This window comes from Cervus elaphus, chromosome 8 (assembly GCF_910594005.1).
Source record: "Cervus elaphus chromosome 8, mCerEla1.1, whole genome shotgun sequence".
In the NCBI taxonomy this organism is placed as follows: domain Eukaryota; kingdom Metazoa; phylum Chordata; class Mammalia; order Artiodactyla; family Cervidae; genus Cervus; species Cervus elaphus.
Genome location: NC_057822.1, coordinates 18,393,794 through 18,413,961, shown reverse-complemented (window position 1 = coordinate 18,413,961; position 20,168 = coordinate 18,393,794). Strand labels below are relative to the sequence as shown.

Sequence of the window (20,168 nt, the reverse complement as noted above, 5' to 3'; positions counted from 1 at the left end):
ATTTCTGTAAACAACAATGTGAATCAGCTATATGTGTACATATATCCCTTCCTCTTGAGCCTGGTGGGATGAATTAAGAGAGCATCATTAACATATACACACTAACTACCATGTGTAAAACTGGGGCTTCCCTGCTGGCTCAGACGGGAAAGAATCTGCCTGCAATGCAGGAGAGCTGGGTTTGATCCCTGGGTTGGGAAGGTCCCCTGGAGAAGGGAACGGCTACCTATTTCAGTATTCCTGCCTGGAGAATTCCATGAACGGAGGAGCCTGGCAGGCTACAATCCATGGGGGTCTCAAATAGGAAGACACGACTGAGCGACTAATGCTTCTCATGTGTAAAACAGACATCTATTCAATTTGATCTGTTTTGTCCCTCAGGTTTTCTTTACTTAAAAAAGGAATGCCATATAAAATATGAAACTCCTCAGGTTTTTTAATGCAAACATATTTTTTATTAAAGAATGAATGCATTTATGCTAAAGAGTAGTTTACATTTGTCATGAAGCAGCAAGCAGATCTCCAGGAGGTGTGCTCCCCTCAGTATAACTCCATGCTTATTCTACATGCCTTAAGATGGGACCCACGCTCGGGGGCACACGTTACACACACACAAATGCATAAACGGACACACAGATACACAGACCAAAACACTGACACCACTGCTCTCTGGATTCTATAAACTCTCATTTAAGGCTTCTGTAAGGTGTCCCAGGGCCCCTGACATGGTTACCAGGATTCAAAACAGACTCTCAGAAAGGAGCAGCAGCACCTGGAAAACTGTTCATCTGCTCTCGGCCTTAAATGTGTGGATTCTCACCAATACTTTCAGTCACTCAATGTTGATTCTTTGCGTTTGTGATATTTAAAGATCCATCAAACCAAGAAAACTCAGACTGTCTTTGTGAGAAGTTCTCATTAGAAATACCCAACAAACCAGCAACTCTGACCCTAAGAGATCAATCCAATTGGAAGAGAAGGTCAGATTTCCCTTGCGGATGAACATAGGTTCTCTGGATAAGTCTGGTTTATAGAATCCGTTCCCTACTCAAGTGCCATGTTGAGTGATGGGTCAACGCTTCCTTAGCGATACCAGCTCAGATATGAAGCTTGCCATGAAAGAGTCATCAGATAGGACCATCAACTAAATAAGTTACCATAAGTTGCAGCTGAAGAAAGGACAGCCCACATGGGCTTTGTATATTCGCTGATTACTCATTCCCTTTTTCCGAACTTCCTGTGGTGGTGGTGGTGGTGGTTTGAAGCTCCCACTTTGTTTGACTGATTCTTTCATTGCGTTGGTTATTATTGTCTTCCCTTTTGATGTCCTGCCATGTAGGTTGAGACTGCAATCCTGTAGGGATAGTGTAGTGAACTGGAAGGGCAGAGAGGGTGGATGGGGCAGGCGGAGGAAAGGGGCTATTAGTAGTTGCAAGTATTCTAAGAAAATAGATGAAGTGAATACAATAAGAAGAGGGTGCTACTGGATACACTATGTAATAAAAGCATCGCCTTTAACTGTGAATTAACTGCCAACTATCAGGTTGTTAGTTATAAAGCTCAATAAAGCTGTGCTGACTTGCCTACTGAGGAGAGAATCTGAAACCAGCCAGTGGAGAGGAGCTCTGTGTTGTTCCTTTAGCCCAGAGGCCTCCTCGCCAGCAGAAGCACTCACCATCTCCCCCCACAACCAGGGATTCTATAGGTGCATCTAACATTTTTGTTGGGTTTCATAAGGCAAGTTGGAATGGTGCATTGAATAACAACCGCAGTATATTTGCCCGAGAGTGGCGAGAAACCGGCATGGAGAACTCCTACAATGGAGGCATTGGAAAATGAGCCAAAAAAAAGAAGAAAAGTCTAGAACTTCCCTCCCCATCCACACTCCCACCCTCCTCATAGTCACAGCAGCAGCAGATTTCAATGAAACGTAATTACTTTAATAATACATTTCTTTAGATTTAGAATTGCTCTTCTGAATTTAAAAAGCTTGGTCGGCCAATAATTTGGCAGTCTTTTCATCCCAAATTTGAATCATCGCTTATCCGTCCGTCGTCTTGAATTCCTTGACCAATGCTGCCTCTGCTGAAGCTCTCTCAGTTCACTCAGCCATCGTCAGATTCTAATTCCTGGGACACCTCTTCCGAGGAGCTGTTCCTGTGGATCCGGCCATCGCTCTTCATACTGTGGAAAGTCTTCCTGAAGGCCTCCATCATGGCGTGGGCCAGCTTCTTGGCCTCCAGCTTGCTCTCACACTCGACGGCATGGCAGTCCATCTGGTAGGACAGGTCGTCGTTGATCTCCCTGTAAACCCAGGCGAAGATGTTGGGGCTCACGTTGTGGTCGGCGGTGCAGTAGGCGATGCGGGCCACCTGGAAGGTATCCATGTGCACCGTGGCCTCCCCTTTGTGGTCCAGGTGATGGAGCCACACTTGGAACGGTCGGATTTCCAGGAGGGCATTGGCTGGAAAGACGTCTTCTCGGGCTAATGTGTGCTTCTTCCAGAGCTCGATGACGGGCTTTTCCGTGCAGCCTGACAAAAACTGCATGCCTGTGGTGGGCACCTTACCCAGATAGGTCACCTGCAGACGAAAGAAAAGAAAAAAAAGAGAGAGGTCAACAGTAGGCTCTTGGTTCTAGCTCTTCACTCATGTTCCCAAAGAATCACAGTTTCACTCTAGCACAATGGAGAGATATCTTTATTGCCCCTTAAAAGAAGAACCGTTGGGACTTCTCTGGTGGTCCAGTGGTTAAAAATCTGCCATCCAATGCAGGGGATGTGGGTTCGATCCCGGACTGAGGAACTAAGATCCCACATGCCACAAGACAACTAAGTCATGTGCCACAATTACAGAGCCTGGCACCACAACTAAGACATGATGCAGCCAATAAATACATAAATAAATATTTAAAATATTTTAAAAAATAATGTCAAAATTTGTATTTTTTTCTCCCTAATAAATTGATCCCTTGACAAAGATACTGAAAATTTTAAATCAGGGTTAGATTTTTAAAATTTAATTTCTAGAGCACTACTTACTCTCCCTCCCCCAATCTCCTTTTAAACTCAACTCAGAATGAATGATTATGATCTTTTACATGATTTGGCATTTCTTTGAAGTTATAAATCCACTTGAAGTTGATTTTTGACCAAACACACAAAGAATTTAATGATAAGAAAGAGTCAAAGGAATGTTGCCTCTGAAAAACAAAATCTTTATTAAACTTATCTCCTAGACAGATGCTCTTTGTAAATCTCTCAATGTTTGATTTCACTTAAGCTACTTATTTCTTAGAAAATGCCAAGGACACAAAAATTGTTCTATTTAACTGATGGTCTAAAACATGATTGTTTTCTCGCCAAGGTAATGTTTAAAAATGGAGCAGTAACCAGTTGTATTTCAATCGAAGCAGTTGTTTGTATCGGAGTATAATTGCTTTATAATGTTTTGTTGCAAAATGTATTCTGCTGTATTGCAAAATGAATCAGCTACCTCTGTGTGTGTGTGTGTGTGTGTGTGTGTGTGTGTGTGTGTGTGTGTATCCCCTCCCTCCCATCTCCCCATTCCACCTCTTTAGGTCATCACAGAGCAGAGCTTTTCACTAACCATTCTACCCATAGTAGTGTGTACACGTAAATACTACTCTCCCAATTTGTCCCACCTGATAAAAATGAAAGATCTACAGAGAGGTTAAGATTAAAACCCAGGTTTATCAAATAGCTAGATGAGCAGTACTAAAACAAAGAAAAGTAAGTCCAAACGATTCAAATAGTATCCTTTAAAAAACTCATTTATAATATACCAAGAAAAGATGTTCACTCTCTCACTTTATTTTTCACTCATCAAGATAGACGCAGACCCTCTATCACCTGGCACATGCATTATGCAAACACATAACCTGGCATGCTGCAGTCCATGGGGTCACAAAGAGTTAGATAAAACTTCGCAACTGAACAAGAAAAAGTATGTAATTTGGCTCAAAATAAGAGGCCCAGATATAAACGCTCTTCCAAACACTTTTTGGAACAGACCAGAAAGAGGTCCAGAGAAATGGTGAGAACTGAGTGAGGACATTTAGCCACAATGATTCTAAATCAATGTTTCTGTTAAATGGATGATAAAGGTCACATACAAAAAGCTCAGGACACAGACAGTGAGTCCTGTTGCATGTTTCTGTGCTTCACTTCTCTCTTAGACAAGATTTCACCGTGTTGTCCCTTTAAAAAGATGACTTCTTAGAAAAGAAGCACAAATGCTGCCCATTCTAGAAATATTTCTTGGGAACCTCTTATGCACAATGGCAAAGTGCCAGGTGGGCATGGGGGAAGGGGATGATGGAAAGGTCAAAAATTAGTGGGAAGAAAGTAGCTGAATATTTGCTCAGTGCAGCATCTTTGAGGTCAGTGAGGTTGAAAATAAATCCTAGTTCCTCAGTTCACTGAATGAGGGGTTCTGGACAAACTGCTAGCCCTTTGCACACACACAGATACAGCTATGATGTGAGGCAGATGGTGGAAAGGGCAGGCAAGCAGTACCACAAAGTTTCTCTCGTTGTTAAGTCATGTCCCACTATCTGCAACGCCATGGACTGCAGCACAACAGGCTCCTCTGTCCTCCACTAGCTCCCAACTTTGTTCAAATTCATGTCCATTGAGTCAGTGATGCTGTCTAACCATCTTATCCTCTGCTGCCCCCATCTCCTTTTGCCATCAGTCTTTTCGGCATCAGGATGTTTTACAATGAGTCAGATCTTCCTATTAGGTAGCCAAATTATTGGAGTTTCAGCATCAGTCCTTCCAATAAATATTCAGGGTTGAATTCCTTTAGGATTGACTGGTTTGATCTTCCTGATGTCCAAGGGACTCTCAAGAGTCTTCTCCAGCACCACAGTTCAAAAGCATCAATTCTTCTGGGCTCAGCCTTCTTTATGGTCCAACTCTCACATCCATAAACGACTACTGGAAAAACCAGAGTTTTGACTATATGGACCAAGGCAAGGCGATGAATCCACTTTTTAATATGCTGTCTAAGCTTGCCATAGCTTTCCTTCCAAGGAGCAAGTGTCTTTTAGTTTCATGGCTGCAGCCATGGTCCACAGTGATTTTGGAACCAAAGAAAATAAAATCTGTTATTGCTTCCACTTTTTCCCCATCTGTTTGCCATGATAGGACTTCATGATCCACTAAGTCCATGATCTTAGTTTTTTGAATGTTGAGATACAAGCCAGCCTTTTCACTTTCCTCTTTCACCCTCATCAAGAGGCTCTTTAGCTCCTCTTCACTTTCTGCCATTCAGTTCAGTTCAGTTCAATCGCTCAGTCGTGTCCAACTCTTTGCGACCCCATGAATCGCAGCACACCAGGCCTCCCTGTCCATCACCAACTCCCGGAGTTTACTCAAACTCATGTCCATCGAGTCAGTGATGCCATCCAACCATCTCATCCTCTGCCGTCCCCTTCTCCTCCTGCCCCCAACCACTCCCAGCATCAGGGTCTTTTCCAACGAGTCAACTCTTCACATGAGGTGGCCAAAGTATTGGAGTTTCAGCTTCAATATCAGTCCTTCCAATGAACACCCAGGACTGATCTCCTTTAGGATGGACTGGTTGGATCTCCTTGCAGTCCAAGGGACTCTCAAGAGTCTTCTCCAACACCATAGTTCAAAAGCATCAATTTTTCGGTGCTCAGCTTTCTTCACAGTCCAACTCTCACATCCATACATGACCACTGGAAAAACCATAGCCTTGACCAGATGGACCTTTGTTGGCAAAGTAATGTCTCTGCCATTAGAGTGGTATTATCTGAATATCTGAGGTTATTGATATTTCTCCCGGAAATCTTGATTCCAGCTTGTAATTCACTCACCCCAGTATTTCACATGATGTACTCTGAGCATTTAACAGAAGTGGTGATGGCACCCACCATGCTTAAGGAACACCTCTGGGAAGGAGTCAATGGATTTCAGGGCATCAGGGCTTCAGAGCTCAGACAGGAGCCCAGCATCTAGAGGATCAAGGGCAGAAAGGAGCAGGAAGGTAAGTGCTGCAGTGGGGAAAGTCCTAACTTTCTTGGGCACATGGGGCACTTTGGCCTGACCACACATTTGGCCTAAGACAGCCCTGAAGAAGAAACAGATGGTCTATGACCGCTGGATAAAAACAGGCTGAACTTTGAAAAGTGGTCTTGCATACAGTCTGAGGAGTAGGGCTTTCTCTGCTCTGGATGGAATGCCACTGAGGGTCTATAGTCTAATGAGTACCTGGATATAATGGAGGCTGTGAAATTGGAAGACCTGACGGATGCCAGGAAGAAAGACAGGTCAGGAAGCTGCCTAGCAGAAGACTGCTCAGGAAGAAAGTGTTGCAACAGCACAACTAGGAAGCAAGTGTGGCCTGACTTAGGAGTGGAGGTGATGGAAAGGACAGGGGAGACACATGGGAACGATATTCAAAGATCAAACTGAAAATCCTTGGCAATACACCGAAGCGGGAAAATGACTGAGAAAGATCCTGCAAGTGCCTGCACTCTCCACGGAGATGACTGCAGAATAGTTCTTTGTCACTCTGGATTTGAGTCACATTATAAAGGTGGCTTTGTGAGGAAACGCACAACATAAGGTTCTTAACTTACTGAAAACATGCTTTCTGTGTATGGTATTTATGATACCTTTATTATTTTTAACAACTTAATTTTTTTTAATTGAGGTGAAATTCACATTACATAATGTTAACCATTTATGATTCAGTGGCATGTGGCCATTAAAATGTTATACAACCATCAGCTTGGTCTAGTTCCAGAGTATTTTCATCACCACCAAAGGAGATCCAGTACCCATTAAGCAGTCACTCTTCACTTTCCCCTCGTGATCCAGACCCTGGAAACCACTTATATGATCTCTGTTGCTAGAGATTGACTATTGCGGAGAGTTCACACAATTGGAACCACAAAATATGTGACCTTCTGTGTCTGGCTTCTTTCACTCAGCATAATGTATTCAAGGTTCATCTAAGATGTACCATGTATCAATACCCCTTTCTTTTCTATGACATCTTTACTTTTGAAGTAGAAAAGCAAATGGAGGAAACTAGTTTGAGAGCTTGAAGTGAAAAGCATTCTTTCTTACTGTCCCCTGAGACTAGAAACAGCTATGTTTATATCTGTTATATTTGATAGAAACATTCTTCAGATGGAGACAATCTCCTTTGATGTGCTTTCATCTCTCTTCCTCTCTCTCAAACACACACAATTTAAAAAAAATTATACAGTGACTTCTATCGTGATATAAAGAATAAATTTCTAAACTTTGTTACAATAAGTTGTTTATGATTCCTTCCAATGAAAAGCAGTAATAGTAAAATTAGTAATAATAACATTTTGTCAACTAAGGAAAAACGTATTCCTCATAAATATTTATTATTTAAAAACTAAAGGTTTTAAGGAAAATAACGTTTTATTTTTGGAAGTTTGCTTGAGAGAAGCATAGAGCTGAGATGATTAGCTCAAAGAGTTTAATAAGACAACAATGAATGCTAGGTAATAATATGTAGACATATCTTAAAAAAACAATTTTAAAACACTGAGGTTCAACGTACACACAGATATAATCTCTCGGTACTAAATTTACGGGAAAGTAATCTTAGTGGCTTGTGTCTCCTATCACCTGAACAACTCACTAGGCATAAAGTACCACATCATTGTTTACATAGGTCTGCAGCCAAATCAAGCCACACACTGAATAGTAACAAGAAATCCTTGCATCACATTTTAGGCAAAAAAGCACTTTGTATCCATCAGATCCATCAACAGCCCTGTAGGTAAGAATGGAATTTTATTATCACTGACCTGGATCTTTCTTAATAGGAATACAATTGCTTTACACTGGGTTCGTATCTGCCATGAAACAAAGTGAATCAGCTATATGTATACACACATCCCCTCCCTCTTGGACTCCTTCCCACCCCACCCCACCCCAACTGCCTCCCCCACTAGGTCATCACAGAGCACCGAGCTGAGCTCCCTGTGCTAACAGCAACCTTCCACTAGCTATCTGCTTTACACATGGATGGGTGTATAGGTCAATTTTAATCTCCCAACCTGTGCTTAAAGACAGGACCTGTAGATCAGGTGGTAGTCCCAGGTATATAGTGTCTACCGCCAAGTGTTGGGAATTCAGCAATATTGTGATGATCTAGGAAAGCTGCACAGAAAAGACAGCCTAAAAAGACACTCGTTCAATTCTTAGAACACTTTATTATTATATGAGAATCATTGCCATGTAGCTTCACTTTTCAGCCATTTATTTATCTTTCCCATCTCGGAGCTGTAAGAGAAATTTTAACATTGCATGCACACCCTAGAAACCATGCATCTTCTGGAAGAAAGAACCACATTCTATTGTCTGGTGCTTTTGTAAATGACACTCCCTTCCATGCCTGGGCAGTTCTTAAAACTTCATTCTTGTTTTATAACTGCAGAAAATAAGGTTCAAAACCCCAAACTTCTCAGGTAAAATGGAACACAAAAAATAAGGAAATATATATGTATATGCTTCATGTAAATATATATTATATACTTTTACAAATATTTATTATATATTATCTGTTTATAGTCCATGGGGTTCCCCAGGCAAGAATACTGGGGTGGGTTGCCATTTCCTTCACCAGGAAATCTTCCCAACCCAGGATCGAACTCAGTCTCCTGCACTGGTAGGCGGATTCTTTACTGAGCCACTGGGGAAGCCCATGTATATATTATCTGGTATCTAAAACTCAAACACATATAATCTATTTACAATGAAACCAAAGATTCAAGAGGGAGGGGACATATGTACACCTATAGCTGATTCATGCTGATGTTTGACAGAAAACAACAAAATTCTGTAAAGAAATTATCCTTCAATTAAAAAATAAATAAATTAAAAAAAAAAAAACAACTTTCAATTTAAAGAGTTTCAGACTTTTGGCATCTTTCCAAAAGTTTCCTGTGAAGAGAGAGGTATAAACATGTTCTAACAGCACTAATCCTGAATATTCCATTAGCTTCATCTCGCCAAGTATCACTAAGCCTGCAGATGGAGACGGGCTAAGAGCAGATTATGTGATGACGCCTCTTGACTGCGATATTGACAAGGGCCAACGTTCACACCAACTGTTCGCTGGGGCACTGCAACTTACGTCTGCTCTTAACTGGGATTTGCCAAGGAGGCCAGAGGCTGCAGTGAACAGACATGCCCTTCCTCCAAGCACAGAATTAGCAAACATGCATCTAAAACACCAGAGAAATGATGATTCTCCGGTGATGGCAGCAGCTCCAGTCCTGCTGCTTGGCAATACCAGGATTTTAGCAAGGCTCTTAGCTGTGTCCTCTCTTTGATAAAAACGCACTGCATGGGTGCATGCTAGGTCACTTCAGTTGTGTCTGACTCTGTGCAACTCTACGGACTGTGGCCCACCAGGCTCCTCTGTCCACGGGATTCTCCAGGCAAGAATACTGGAGTGGGATGCCATGCCCTTCTCCAGAGGATCTTCCCAACCAGGGATTGGACGCTTGTCTCTCACATTTCCTGCATTGGCAGGCAGGTTCTTGATCACTAGTGCCACCCAGGAAGTCCCCCCAAAAAATACGCTGGTGCTGCTGCTGCTAAGTCACTTCAGTCGTGTCCGATTCTGTACGACCCCATAGACGGCAGCCCACTAGGCTCCGCCGTCCCTGGGATTCTCCAGGCAAAAACACTGGAGTGGGTTGCCATTTACCCTGCCCCAACCTTCCTAAACAGTCCCAGCAATGAACTCCTCTCTGCTTCCTATAAGGTGTGACCAACACAAAGCATAAATCAGAGAGTGTAACTTATGTCACTGGGTAAACCTTGGGAAGTCAATGAAACTCTACTTTGTTACCTCTGGGGAACTGATAGCTTTGTCTGAAATCCCATGAGATTACATCAATTTAAAAATATGTTAATAATTTTCGTGTGTGCTTAGTCGCTCATTTGTGTCCAACTCTTTGTGACCCATGGATTGTAGCCCGCCAGGCTCCTCTGTCCATGGGATTCTCCAGGCAAGAATATTGGAGTTAGTTGCCATTTCCTCCTCCAGGGGATCTTCCCAAACCAGGGATCAAACCCAGGTCTCCTGCCTTGCAGGCAGATTCTTTACATCTGAGCTTCCCTGGCAGCTCAGACAGTTAATAATTTGGTATATCCTTAGAGTAGGGATCCCCACCCTCTGGGATCTAATGCCTGAAGATCTGAGGTGGAGCTGATGTCACAATAATAGAAATCAAGTGCACAATCAATGTTATGTGCTTGAATCATCCCGACACCATCCCAAACCTCCTCCCTCCCCCGTCCGTGGAAAAACTGTCCTCCATGAAACTGGTCCTTGGTGCCAAAAAAGGTTGGGAATTGCTGCCTTTCGGAAATATAGGAAAAGAATTATCTGAATAAGTTTCCCTAAAAATGGAATAAAAAGAATTCTCTAAGTAGGGTTTTTGAAAATGGAATGCAAAAATGACAAAATGATGTACCAAGACAGTCTCCCCTCAGAACGACCCCTTTAAATCAACCCGGCTATCATCCTAACTGGCCCAAGTTCCGGAATTCTGTCTCTGAGCACTTTCCCCTAATATGCCAATTATTTACTACCTGCCTGCAGATTTCCTAGTTCTCCCATTAAGTTCCCCAGTGTCTGGCATTCACCCATACTGTTGACTATAAGTCAGTGGGAAAAAAAAATCAGGCTTTAAAGTGGTTTTCTCTTTAATTTTTTATATTTAGTTTAACAGAACTGTGCCTTATGGCTCTGCTTTTCAAGGGAAATAAATAAAAACTCTTTTAAAAATTAATTCTCTCAAAATACCAAAGATTTAGTGATGCTCTGCATGCAGCCGCGCCCTCTGTGCTTATGAGACCACAGAGGACATGTATCTCAATAAATAGAAACCCTGAAATATGGGGTTTTAGCCAGGTATCCTCTTATGTCAACACTCCAGTAGGGATTTACTCTAAATATACATATAGAGGGATCCCTTCTTGCCCCAGTCTTCCTCATGTGGGAGACTTGTTTTCACACCCCTTTCCAGGCACGTCCTCCTTGTGAGCGAGAACACAGGACTCAATGTGCAAGGCTGCCTCGAGGTTTCTACCACTGACATAGCTAAGCACCGATGGAGGGTCTGTGAATGAGCACCCTGTCATCTTGCCCGTCTATGAAAGAGGTGAATGTTTTCTCCATGAATAAGTCCCTTCTGAGCCTCGTTCTCAGGAGCCGTGAGCTTCCAGAGTCGCAAAGCAGATGAGAAACACAGAATCATGAAATTATTCCCTAAACATCCAAAATGGTAGACAGATATTTTTCAAGATAAGTTCCCGAGGTGCTGCGACAAAGGGCCTTGGAAGAAGACGAGAAGATTCTTCAGGAGGAGTCACAACCCATTGGAAATAAATACTGGAATCTTTCCCATGGTTGCAGAAACAGGCTTTGGGCAAGAAACTTATTAAGAATGAATCATTCAGGGAGAAATAAACAAACAGAGAAAAAAAAATGAAAAGTTTTTCCCTCTGTGTCACTCAGTGGCATAAACCAATGCCCAGACACAGACGTCTGTAATGTGTGTGAATGGGCTTTGCCCAGTCCCAGTTGAAGTATTTGAGGATATTCGTGGCATGTGAAAATGTGGAGAGGCCATGAAGCCAAGGGGCCCGCCAGAGTGTCTGCATCATTAAGAGTGTCAGATCAGGAGAGACCAGTGTCCTCAGAATTTCTCCTTCCCACCCATGAGTTTTCCAACGCCCCAGCCAGCTCTCCATTCATGAATCACTGTTCCCACCTCTGTGGCAAAACAACCCTGGTTTCCCGCTGTGCATCCTACTGGCAGAGCCGGCACCATTCCATTCCTTCCTCTTGGTGGCCTGTGCGTATTTCATTCTGGCCTGAAACACCCTTGGTGAGGACCCAGGATCATCTCCCCTTAGACTGCACAGCCAGATGGAAAGGCTGATAACAGAGGTCCCTGAAGGAGGGTAGGAGATGGATGATGACCTAAGAAACCAAGCACCTGCTTTTCTAGTCTTCAACCTTCCAGGCTGGATAAGCCCAACTATCTGACTTCAGAGGCTCAACTTTGGTTCACTTTACTATGTGGCTTCTCTGAGAAGACACGTGAAGAACAAAGATTCTCCAGAGGCCCTTTCTTGGGATATAAAAGATCTTTTTGTACTTCGTTGTCTGTAGGAGACTTCCTTTCCCCTGCGGACATAAAATAACATGATACGAACACAGGATGGAGAAGACGTAACTGGGAATTCTAATCGCCTTTGGGTTATAAGGCAGAAGATGAGACAAAGAGCCGCTCACACTCCTGGGCCAAATTCCAGAGCCAAGCTCTTCTGTTCTCACATGAATTCCCTTCTGCACATTTCAGAGAAAAGGTAAAGGACAAAATCCTGAGATTTATGATGCAGGCTTGAATCTACTCTTTCCTGGCTGGTCACAGAGGAGCAAGAATCCACTAAGCACTCTGAAGAGTGGGGATGGATCCAATATGCCAATGACCTAACAATCCACGCTGCAAAGACCAAAGTGATGCTAACCATAACCTTGAACTTGTATAACATGCTTTAAACCACGAAGACACTATCAAAGGATTAATACTGCTCACGGTGAAACCTAGGAAGTTATTGTGAGAAAAATGAAAGTGATAAGCTTGGGCTTGAAAAGTAAATTTGTTTATCCTGTATGTTCATTTGATAACTATTCACTGAGCACCTACTAGAAACCAGGTGTATCAGTGAATAAAACTGATAAAAGCCCTCTGCCTTCTTGAGGCTGACACTCCAGCTAAACAGAAGATGCTTATGACTGCGTTTATAACTCAAAGTTATGTAAACAAGGCTGGTATCAGGGAGGAGAACATGTATGGGCTTCTAAGAGTGCTTCTGATGATTGGAAAACTTCTTCTGGGTTTAAAAAAGCTTTTTCACTTCATACAGCATAACCTGGACCAAAAAAAGTCCCCATTTAGATTCTATTCCTTGGCCCAAGCTGCGCCGCATGCAGGGTTATTAGTCTTTACATTCACTGTAGTTTGGCTTCCTGAGATGCTACTGCAGTAGAGGATCAGGCAGGCTAATGGCTTCAGAAGAGTGCCAAGGGAGAGGGGAATCAGATGGGAACTAGGAAATCAAGGACTTAGGCGATACAGGGCCTGCCTTGCCTCTTGAACAAGATAGACTGGCAGCTAGAATGCTGTGGACACTTTACATTGAATGGACAGGTGGGGTACCTGGCCTCACTTGACACCTGTGTTTCATTCTCAGGATGACACCTGAAACATTCTCAGGATGTTTCAGGCATATCAAACTGATTTGTCTTCATTGAAATCTTTCAGTAAAATTTAAGTTGTTTTATTCTAGTATTCTTTGCTCTCTTCCTTTATTTGAGAGATCCAAATAAGTTTTCCCAAGAATTTAAACTCAAACTACTCACAATATATTGCAATAAATTTCTAATACATAGAATACACAGAAGAACTATACAAAGAAGATCCAGATAACCACGATGGTGTGGTCACTCATCTAGAGCCAGATATCCTGGAGTGCGAAGCCAAGCGGGCCTTAGGAAGCACCACTGCCAACAAAGCTAGTGGAAGTGATGGAATTCCAGCTGAGTTATTTCAAATCTTAAAAGATGATGCTATGAAAGTGCTGCACTCAATACACCAGCAACATTGGAAAACTTAGCAGTGACCACAGGACTGGAAAAGGTCAGCTTTTATTCCAATCCCAAAGAAAGGCAATGTCAAAGGACGTTCAAACTACCACACAATTGTACTCATCCCACATGCTAGCAAAGTAATGCTCAAAATTCTCCAAGCCAGGCTTCAACAGTATGTGAACTGAGAACTTTCAGATGTTCAAGCTGGATTTAGAAAAGGCAGAGGAACCAGAGATCAAATTGCCGATATCCGATGGATCAACGAAAAAGCAACAGAGTTTCAGAAAAACATCTACTTCTGCTTTATTGACTATGCCAAAGCCTTTGACTGTGTGGATCACAACATACTGTGGGAAATTCTTAAGGAGATGGCAATCTAAGAAATCTGTATGCAGGTCAAGAAGCAACAGTTAGAAATGGACATGGAACAGACTGGTTCCAAATGGGGAAAAGAGTATGTCAAGGCTATATAATGTCACCCTGCTTACGTACCTTACATGCATAGTACATCATATGAAATGCTGGACTGGATGAAGCACAAGCTGGAATCAAGATTACTGGGAGAAATATAAATAACCTCAGATATATAGATGATACAACCCTTATGGCAGAAAGGGAAGAGAAACTAAGGAACCTCTTGATGAAAATGATAGAGGAGAGTGAAAGAGCTGGCTTAAAACTCAACATTTAAAAAACAAAGATCATGGCATCCATTCCCATCACTTCATGGAAAATAAATGGGGAAACAATGAAAACAGTGACAGAATTTATTTTCTTGGGTTCCAAAATCACTGCAGATGGTGACTGCAGCCATGAAATTAAAAGATGTTTGTTCCTTGGAAGAAATGCTATGACAAACCTACATAGCATATTAAAAAGCAGAGACATTACTTTGCCAACAAAGGTCTATCTAGTCAAAGCTACAGTTTTTCCAGTAGTCATGTATGGGTATGAGAGCTGGACCATAAAGGAAGCTAAGCGCTAAAGAATTGATGCTTTTGAACTGTGGTGTTGGAGAAGACTCTTGAGAGTCCCTTGGACTGCAAGGAGATCCAACCAGTCCATCCCAAAGGAGATCAGTCCTGAATATTCATTGGAAGGACTGATGCTGAAGCTGAAGCTCCAGTACTTTGGCCACCTGATATGAAGAACTGACTCACTGGAAAAGACTCTGATGCTTGGAAAGACTGAAGGCAGGAGAAGAGGACAACAGAGGATGAGATGGTTGGATGGCACGACTGACTCGATGAGTTTCAGCAAGTTCCAGGAGTTTGATGGACAGCGAAGCCTGGCGTGCTTCTCCATCCTCACCCCTTCAGACTCCTGCGAGTCATCCCTAAGAAGCCCAGATGATTGTGGTTCAAAACTAGGGTTTTCTTCTCCAAAGTAAGTCTTGGGTACCATTCTGGCACCTATTTTTGGCAGCTCTTCCTTACCCTTATCAGGATAAGAGTAGACCCAGCTATCCTATGGCTAGACAAGGATGAGGACCAATTGTGGCCATTCTCCATAATACCATCCTGCAACATTTCTTGCCTTATATCTATTTAGCCAGGCTTGATCAGCTGACTAAGAGGGTGAGCATAGCTGCCTAGGGGAAGCCTGCCTCTGACTTTAGCAGAGGAGCCAGTGATGACCCAGAAAGGCTTACAGACTTACTCTTAATATTTTTTCCAATAGTAGCAACAATGTTGGCAGTGGAAGGTAGATTTTATAAAACGCATACCCTCTGGGGCACATTTATGCACATGCCTTTGTTTGGTGCTATTTATTTATTTCAGTAGCTTTCCTAATGTCACACATACTGAGAATACTTTTTTGTTGTTAAGCAGTTCTTCCCAATTATGTGCATGAGTTATACTGATAGAATCTATAAAAATATTAATAAAAATTTTACTGGGAAATACATTTTCTTTTTATTATGTAAATTTATGTCATGGTGGAAAAAACAAATTTACTAAGACCCAATATCAAGAAACAATTATGTGCTATTTTTGTACTCTAACAAAGAGATGAACACTTGCTTCAGCTGTTAAATACAGCCTGTGTCTCACAATTAGAAACTTAAATGACAGATTTATTTCTGTTATTCATATTACAACTTAGTTCCACTGATACAGAGTGCTTTGAGATGCTGGGTCCCATCTTGCATTTATCAAGCATTCCCAATGTGAAATTTGCCCTGTCAATTGGCTGTTGGATGTGTGAAGCTTGGAAATATTGTCATTGTCACTGTCAAAGACAGAAGCAATTTATCTGGAAGGCACTGAAGTGTGCTTCAGAAGACAAAGTCACTTAATAAAAATGACACCACATTAAAACATACATTCCCTCATCTGGCCCCTTCTGGTAAGCTGGACCAAGGGTGGTTAAACCACTGTTCTACTCAGTGGCACAAGAACAATTTATTTTGTGACAAGTCTGATAGCTCCCCTTCTGCATTCTAATCAGTGGAATATACCAGAAAGAAAGAAATTCAGTAGATCTCTCTAGGGTCTAAAATGTTCACAATGAGAAAATTCTCTAAATGACAAATCAATATCAAGCACACTGCTTGAGGGTTATCTTGACAAATGGATCCAAGGGACAAACACTGGGGCCAGGTAAAAAAGTCACCAATTTTTGTCCTTGTAGCACTGTATCAATTCATTTTCCTTAGCACACCATTGGTTGGGAATAGACCAGAAAAGGTATCAAAGATTTAGAAATAATAATGTTGAGGCAACATTTGACTGAATAAAATAAACATACCAATCTACTGGCTATAAGTCTAGAGCTCTTACTAGAAGGCCAGGGGAGGCTGGAGATAAGAAAGTCACTCTGAGGTTGACTAAACATGGAATTACCAAGTATTCCAGAAAAATGAAGACTTACGTTCATATACATTCACACACACACTCCTATTTCTCATCAATGACCACTGAGACTCTGTGAGCAGTGATATGCAAGTAGCAAGGCACACACCTGAAACCCAAATCTTTCTTCTAAATACCATTTTCTACTGAAAGGAACCAGCCCTCCTCAGAAAAAAAAAAAAAGAAAAAATAGTTGATTCCATGACAGGCACATGAAAGGTATGAGAGGATCTTAAATATCATACTGTGCCAGAAAGTAGGAAAGTGCTCAAAGAATGACAGAAATAGGTCCAAAAAACAGTTCAGTTCGGTTCCTCAATAGTGTCCAACTCTTTAGGACCCCATGGACTGCAGCTTTGCCAGACTTCCCTGTCCATCACCAACTCCTGGAGCTTACTCAAACTCCTGTCCATCAAGTTGGTGATGCCATCCAACCATCTCATCCTCTGTCGTCCCCTTCTCCTCCTGCCTTCAATCTTTCCCAGCATCAGGGTCTTTTCCAGTGAGTCAGTTCTTTGCATCAGGTGGCCAAAGTATTGGAGCTTTAGTTTCAGTTTCAGTCCTTCCAATGAACACTCAGGACTGATCTCCTTTAGGATGGACTGGTTGGATCTCCTTGCAGTTCAAGGGACTCTCAAGAGTCTTCTCCAACACCACAATTCAAAAGCATCAATTCTTTGGCGCTCAGCTTTCTTTACAGAAAAAAAAAACAGGGCACCAGCTTTTAAAGGGGTTCCTTTTCATTCCAATCCCAAAGAAGGGCAATACCAAAAAAATGTTCAAACTATATGTATGTATATATATGTATATATGCTTATATATATAGAGAGAGAGAGAGACAGATTGATAGATAGCTATAGAAAGATATAAGGATATATAAGAATGGTTGCATAAGATAAATACTCAGTTTCTGAGAACTACTCCCCAAAGTATGGGGGCATCACCTCTTATTACAAAACTGGGTTGGGGGGTGTTGGTTGGGGGGGTGTTTCCTTCTCCAGAAAAGAGGAGACAAAACAAAACTTGCAACTCCAAGGCCTTAGCCAGAAGAGAGAAGCAACTCAAAGACTGATCCTGCAAGTTCCACTCGGGGGTGCTAACCAGGGCAGGAAGGGGCTGAAATCCCACCAGCTCTGTGGAGTCAAAGGGAAGATGAGAAGCAGCAGTGGCTGATGACAGAAGTTAAAATGATAATTTGTGCTATGCTATATTGTAACTTTTATAAATGTAAATCTTTTCATTTTCTACATGAAATATACTTTAACATGAATTCTCACAGATTTTGTTTTATGGATTTCTTTATGATTTTCTAAAGTAACAGCATTTTGGTGTTGCTGTTGTTCTAGGCGCTAAGTCCTGTCTGACTCTTTTGCGACCCCGTGGACTGTAGCCCACCAGGCTTCTCTGCCCATGGGGTTCTCCAGGCAAGAATACTGGAGTGGGTAGCCACTCCAGGGTATCTTCTCCAGGGTATCTTCCCGACCCAGGAATCGAACCCTGGTCTCCTGCGTTGCAGGCGAATTCTTTATGACTGAGCCAACAGGAAAAGTCTTTTATAAATGTGACACAAATTAATATTGTGATAGACAGTAGTGCAATTTTGCTAGAGTTTGGCTTTCACCACAGGACCCAAGGAATTAAATGCAAACTTGATTGTACATTTGCATTTTTCCAAGAGAGGAGTCATCACTTTAATCAGATTCTCAAAAGGATTAGCAATGCAAAGGAAGACACTTTGCCTATAGTAAATTCCTAGAAGCAGAACTAAGGCAGCAAAGAATATGAACGCTTTTAAGGTTTTGATGTAATTTTAAAATGCCTTTCAGAAACATTTTGCCAAATTTTATTCCTAATAGCTGTGTATGCAACTCTTTACACATACCAGACATTTCTCAACAACGGTGATCATCATCTCTAGCATTGTTGCCAATTTAACAGATGAAAAATATTATCCTGTTATTTTGCAAATAAGATTAATTTTTATATGTTTATTTCCTCCTTGATAAATGACATGTTCAATTTGTTGGCCCCTTTTTGCTTCTACAGAGGGTTATCTTCTTTTCAATATTTGTATCTCACCTTGTTTTACATCAGGCTTCCCTGGTAAAGAATGGTAAAGAATCTCAGATGGTAAAGAATCTGCCTAGAATGCGGGAGACCTGGGTTCAATCCCTGGGTCAGGGTGATCCCCTGGAGAAGGGAGTAGCAAACCCACTTCAGTATTCATGCCTGGAGAATCCCATGGACAGAGGGGCCTGGCAGGCTACAGTCCATGGGGCTGCAAAGAGTTGGATATAACTGAGTGACTAACACTACACTACTTGTTTTACATCTCACTCCACTGGCCAATATGTTCAGAACAATGATATAGTAACACTGATGATAGTGGCAATCCTTGTCATTTACTTAAAATGCAAGACAATTCCAGAACACTAGAAACACACCCATGAGCAAATACAAGCAGCCAAAGGCACGTCAACAACTTCTGTATTACCTAGTGAGCCGTTATCAGTAGCTCATACAACTGATAACCAAGGGTTACTACACTATAAGATTATACAAGAGACATCTTCTAATTTCTTTCCCAACTTTAACGTCTCAGAAAACCTGAAATTCATTTTCTAGCACTCAGAAAATGAGGAAAAGCTTTCTGACTGTATGCATTCTATTTTGAAATTCCATCAGAAATAGTTCAGTTGGTAAAGAATCCACCTGCAATGCAGGAGACCCTGGTTCAATTCCTGGGTTGAGAAGATCTGCTGGAGAAGGAATAGGCTTCACACTCAGTATTCTTGGGCTTCCCTTGTGGTTCAGCTGGTAAAGAATCTGCCTGCAATGCGGGAGACCTGGGTTCAGTCTCTGGGTTGGGAAGATCCCCTGGAGAAGGGAAAGGCTACCCACTCTAATATTCTGGCCTGGAGAATGCCATGGACTGTATAGTCCATGGGGTCGCAGAGTCAGACACAACTGAGGGACGTTCACTTTCACATTCAGGGGAAAACAGTAAAAGTCATCCCCAAAGAGCACACAAAACTCTAGAACAACTTGCTTCATTATAGTAACTTTCTATTGAATAGTCTTTTCCCAGAAGCACCTAATTCTCTAACAGTGTAGCTTACCATGCTCTTAGGAAAAAAAAATTGTGCACTAAGGTATCAATATAAACATATATACATTCATATCTACATGTATACATGATGTGTAACTAAACTCGTGAGTCAAAATCCTATCAATATTCATTACAGAAGAAGGAAAATATGAAAGAATGCCAAAAGAATAAGTCATTTGGCTAAAGAACTTTTCCAAGATAACAGCTCCTGTTTCTTTAGGTTATCTTTTCGTGAATCTCCAACAGAAGAGCATTCCCTGAAGCGAGACAAGAAATTGTGAGAACCAGCCTACCATACAAAAGATCCTGCAGCCCTATCTGTGAAATTGCTCATTGGAGCACGTGGTCATTAGCTTTCCGTCTCCCACCCCCATTACAGTGCAGGATGAGGGCCATGACTGATGAAAACCTTTGTGATTTCTCTAGCTGTCAAAATGCAGAGCTTCTCCAGCAGAGTTCTAAAATGGCAATAATTCTAAACTGGGAAATCAA

At 41.9% G+C, this 20,168-nt stretch overlaps 1 protein-coding gene across 2 annotated transcripts in view; it reads right to left on the bottom strand.

Annotated features, from left to right (window-relative positions):
- Window positions 1-432: 432 nt before the first annotated feature.
- PID1 (phosphotyrosine interaction domain containing 1) overlaps window positions 433-20,168 on the bottom strand; it is a 243,932-nt gene continuing 224,196 nt past the window's right edge. For both annotated transcript variants that reach the window (XM_043909787.1, XM_043909788.1), the window contains exon 3: window positions 433-2,582. In XM_043909787.1, the coding sequence (XP_043765722.1) occupies window positions 2,106-2,582 (477 nt within the window). In that variant the 3' untranslated portion in view covers window positions 433-2,105. The remainder of the gene's footprint in view (window positions 2,583-20,168) is intronic.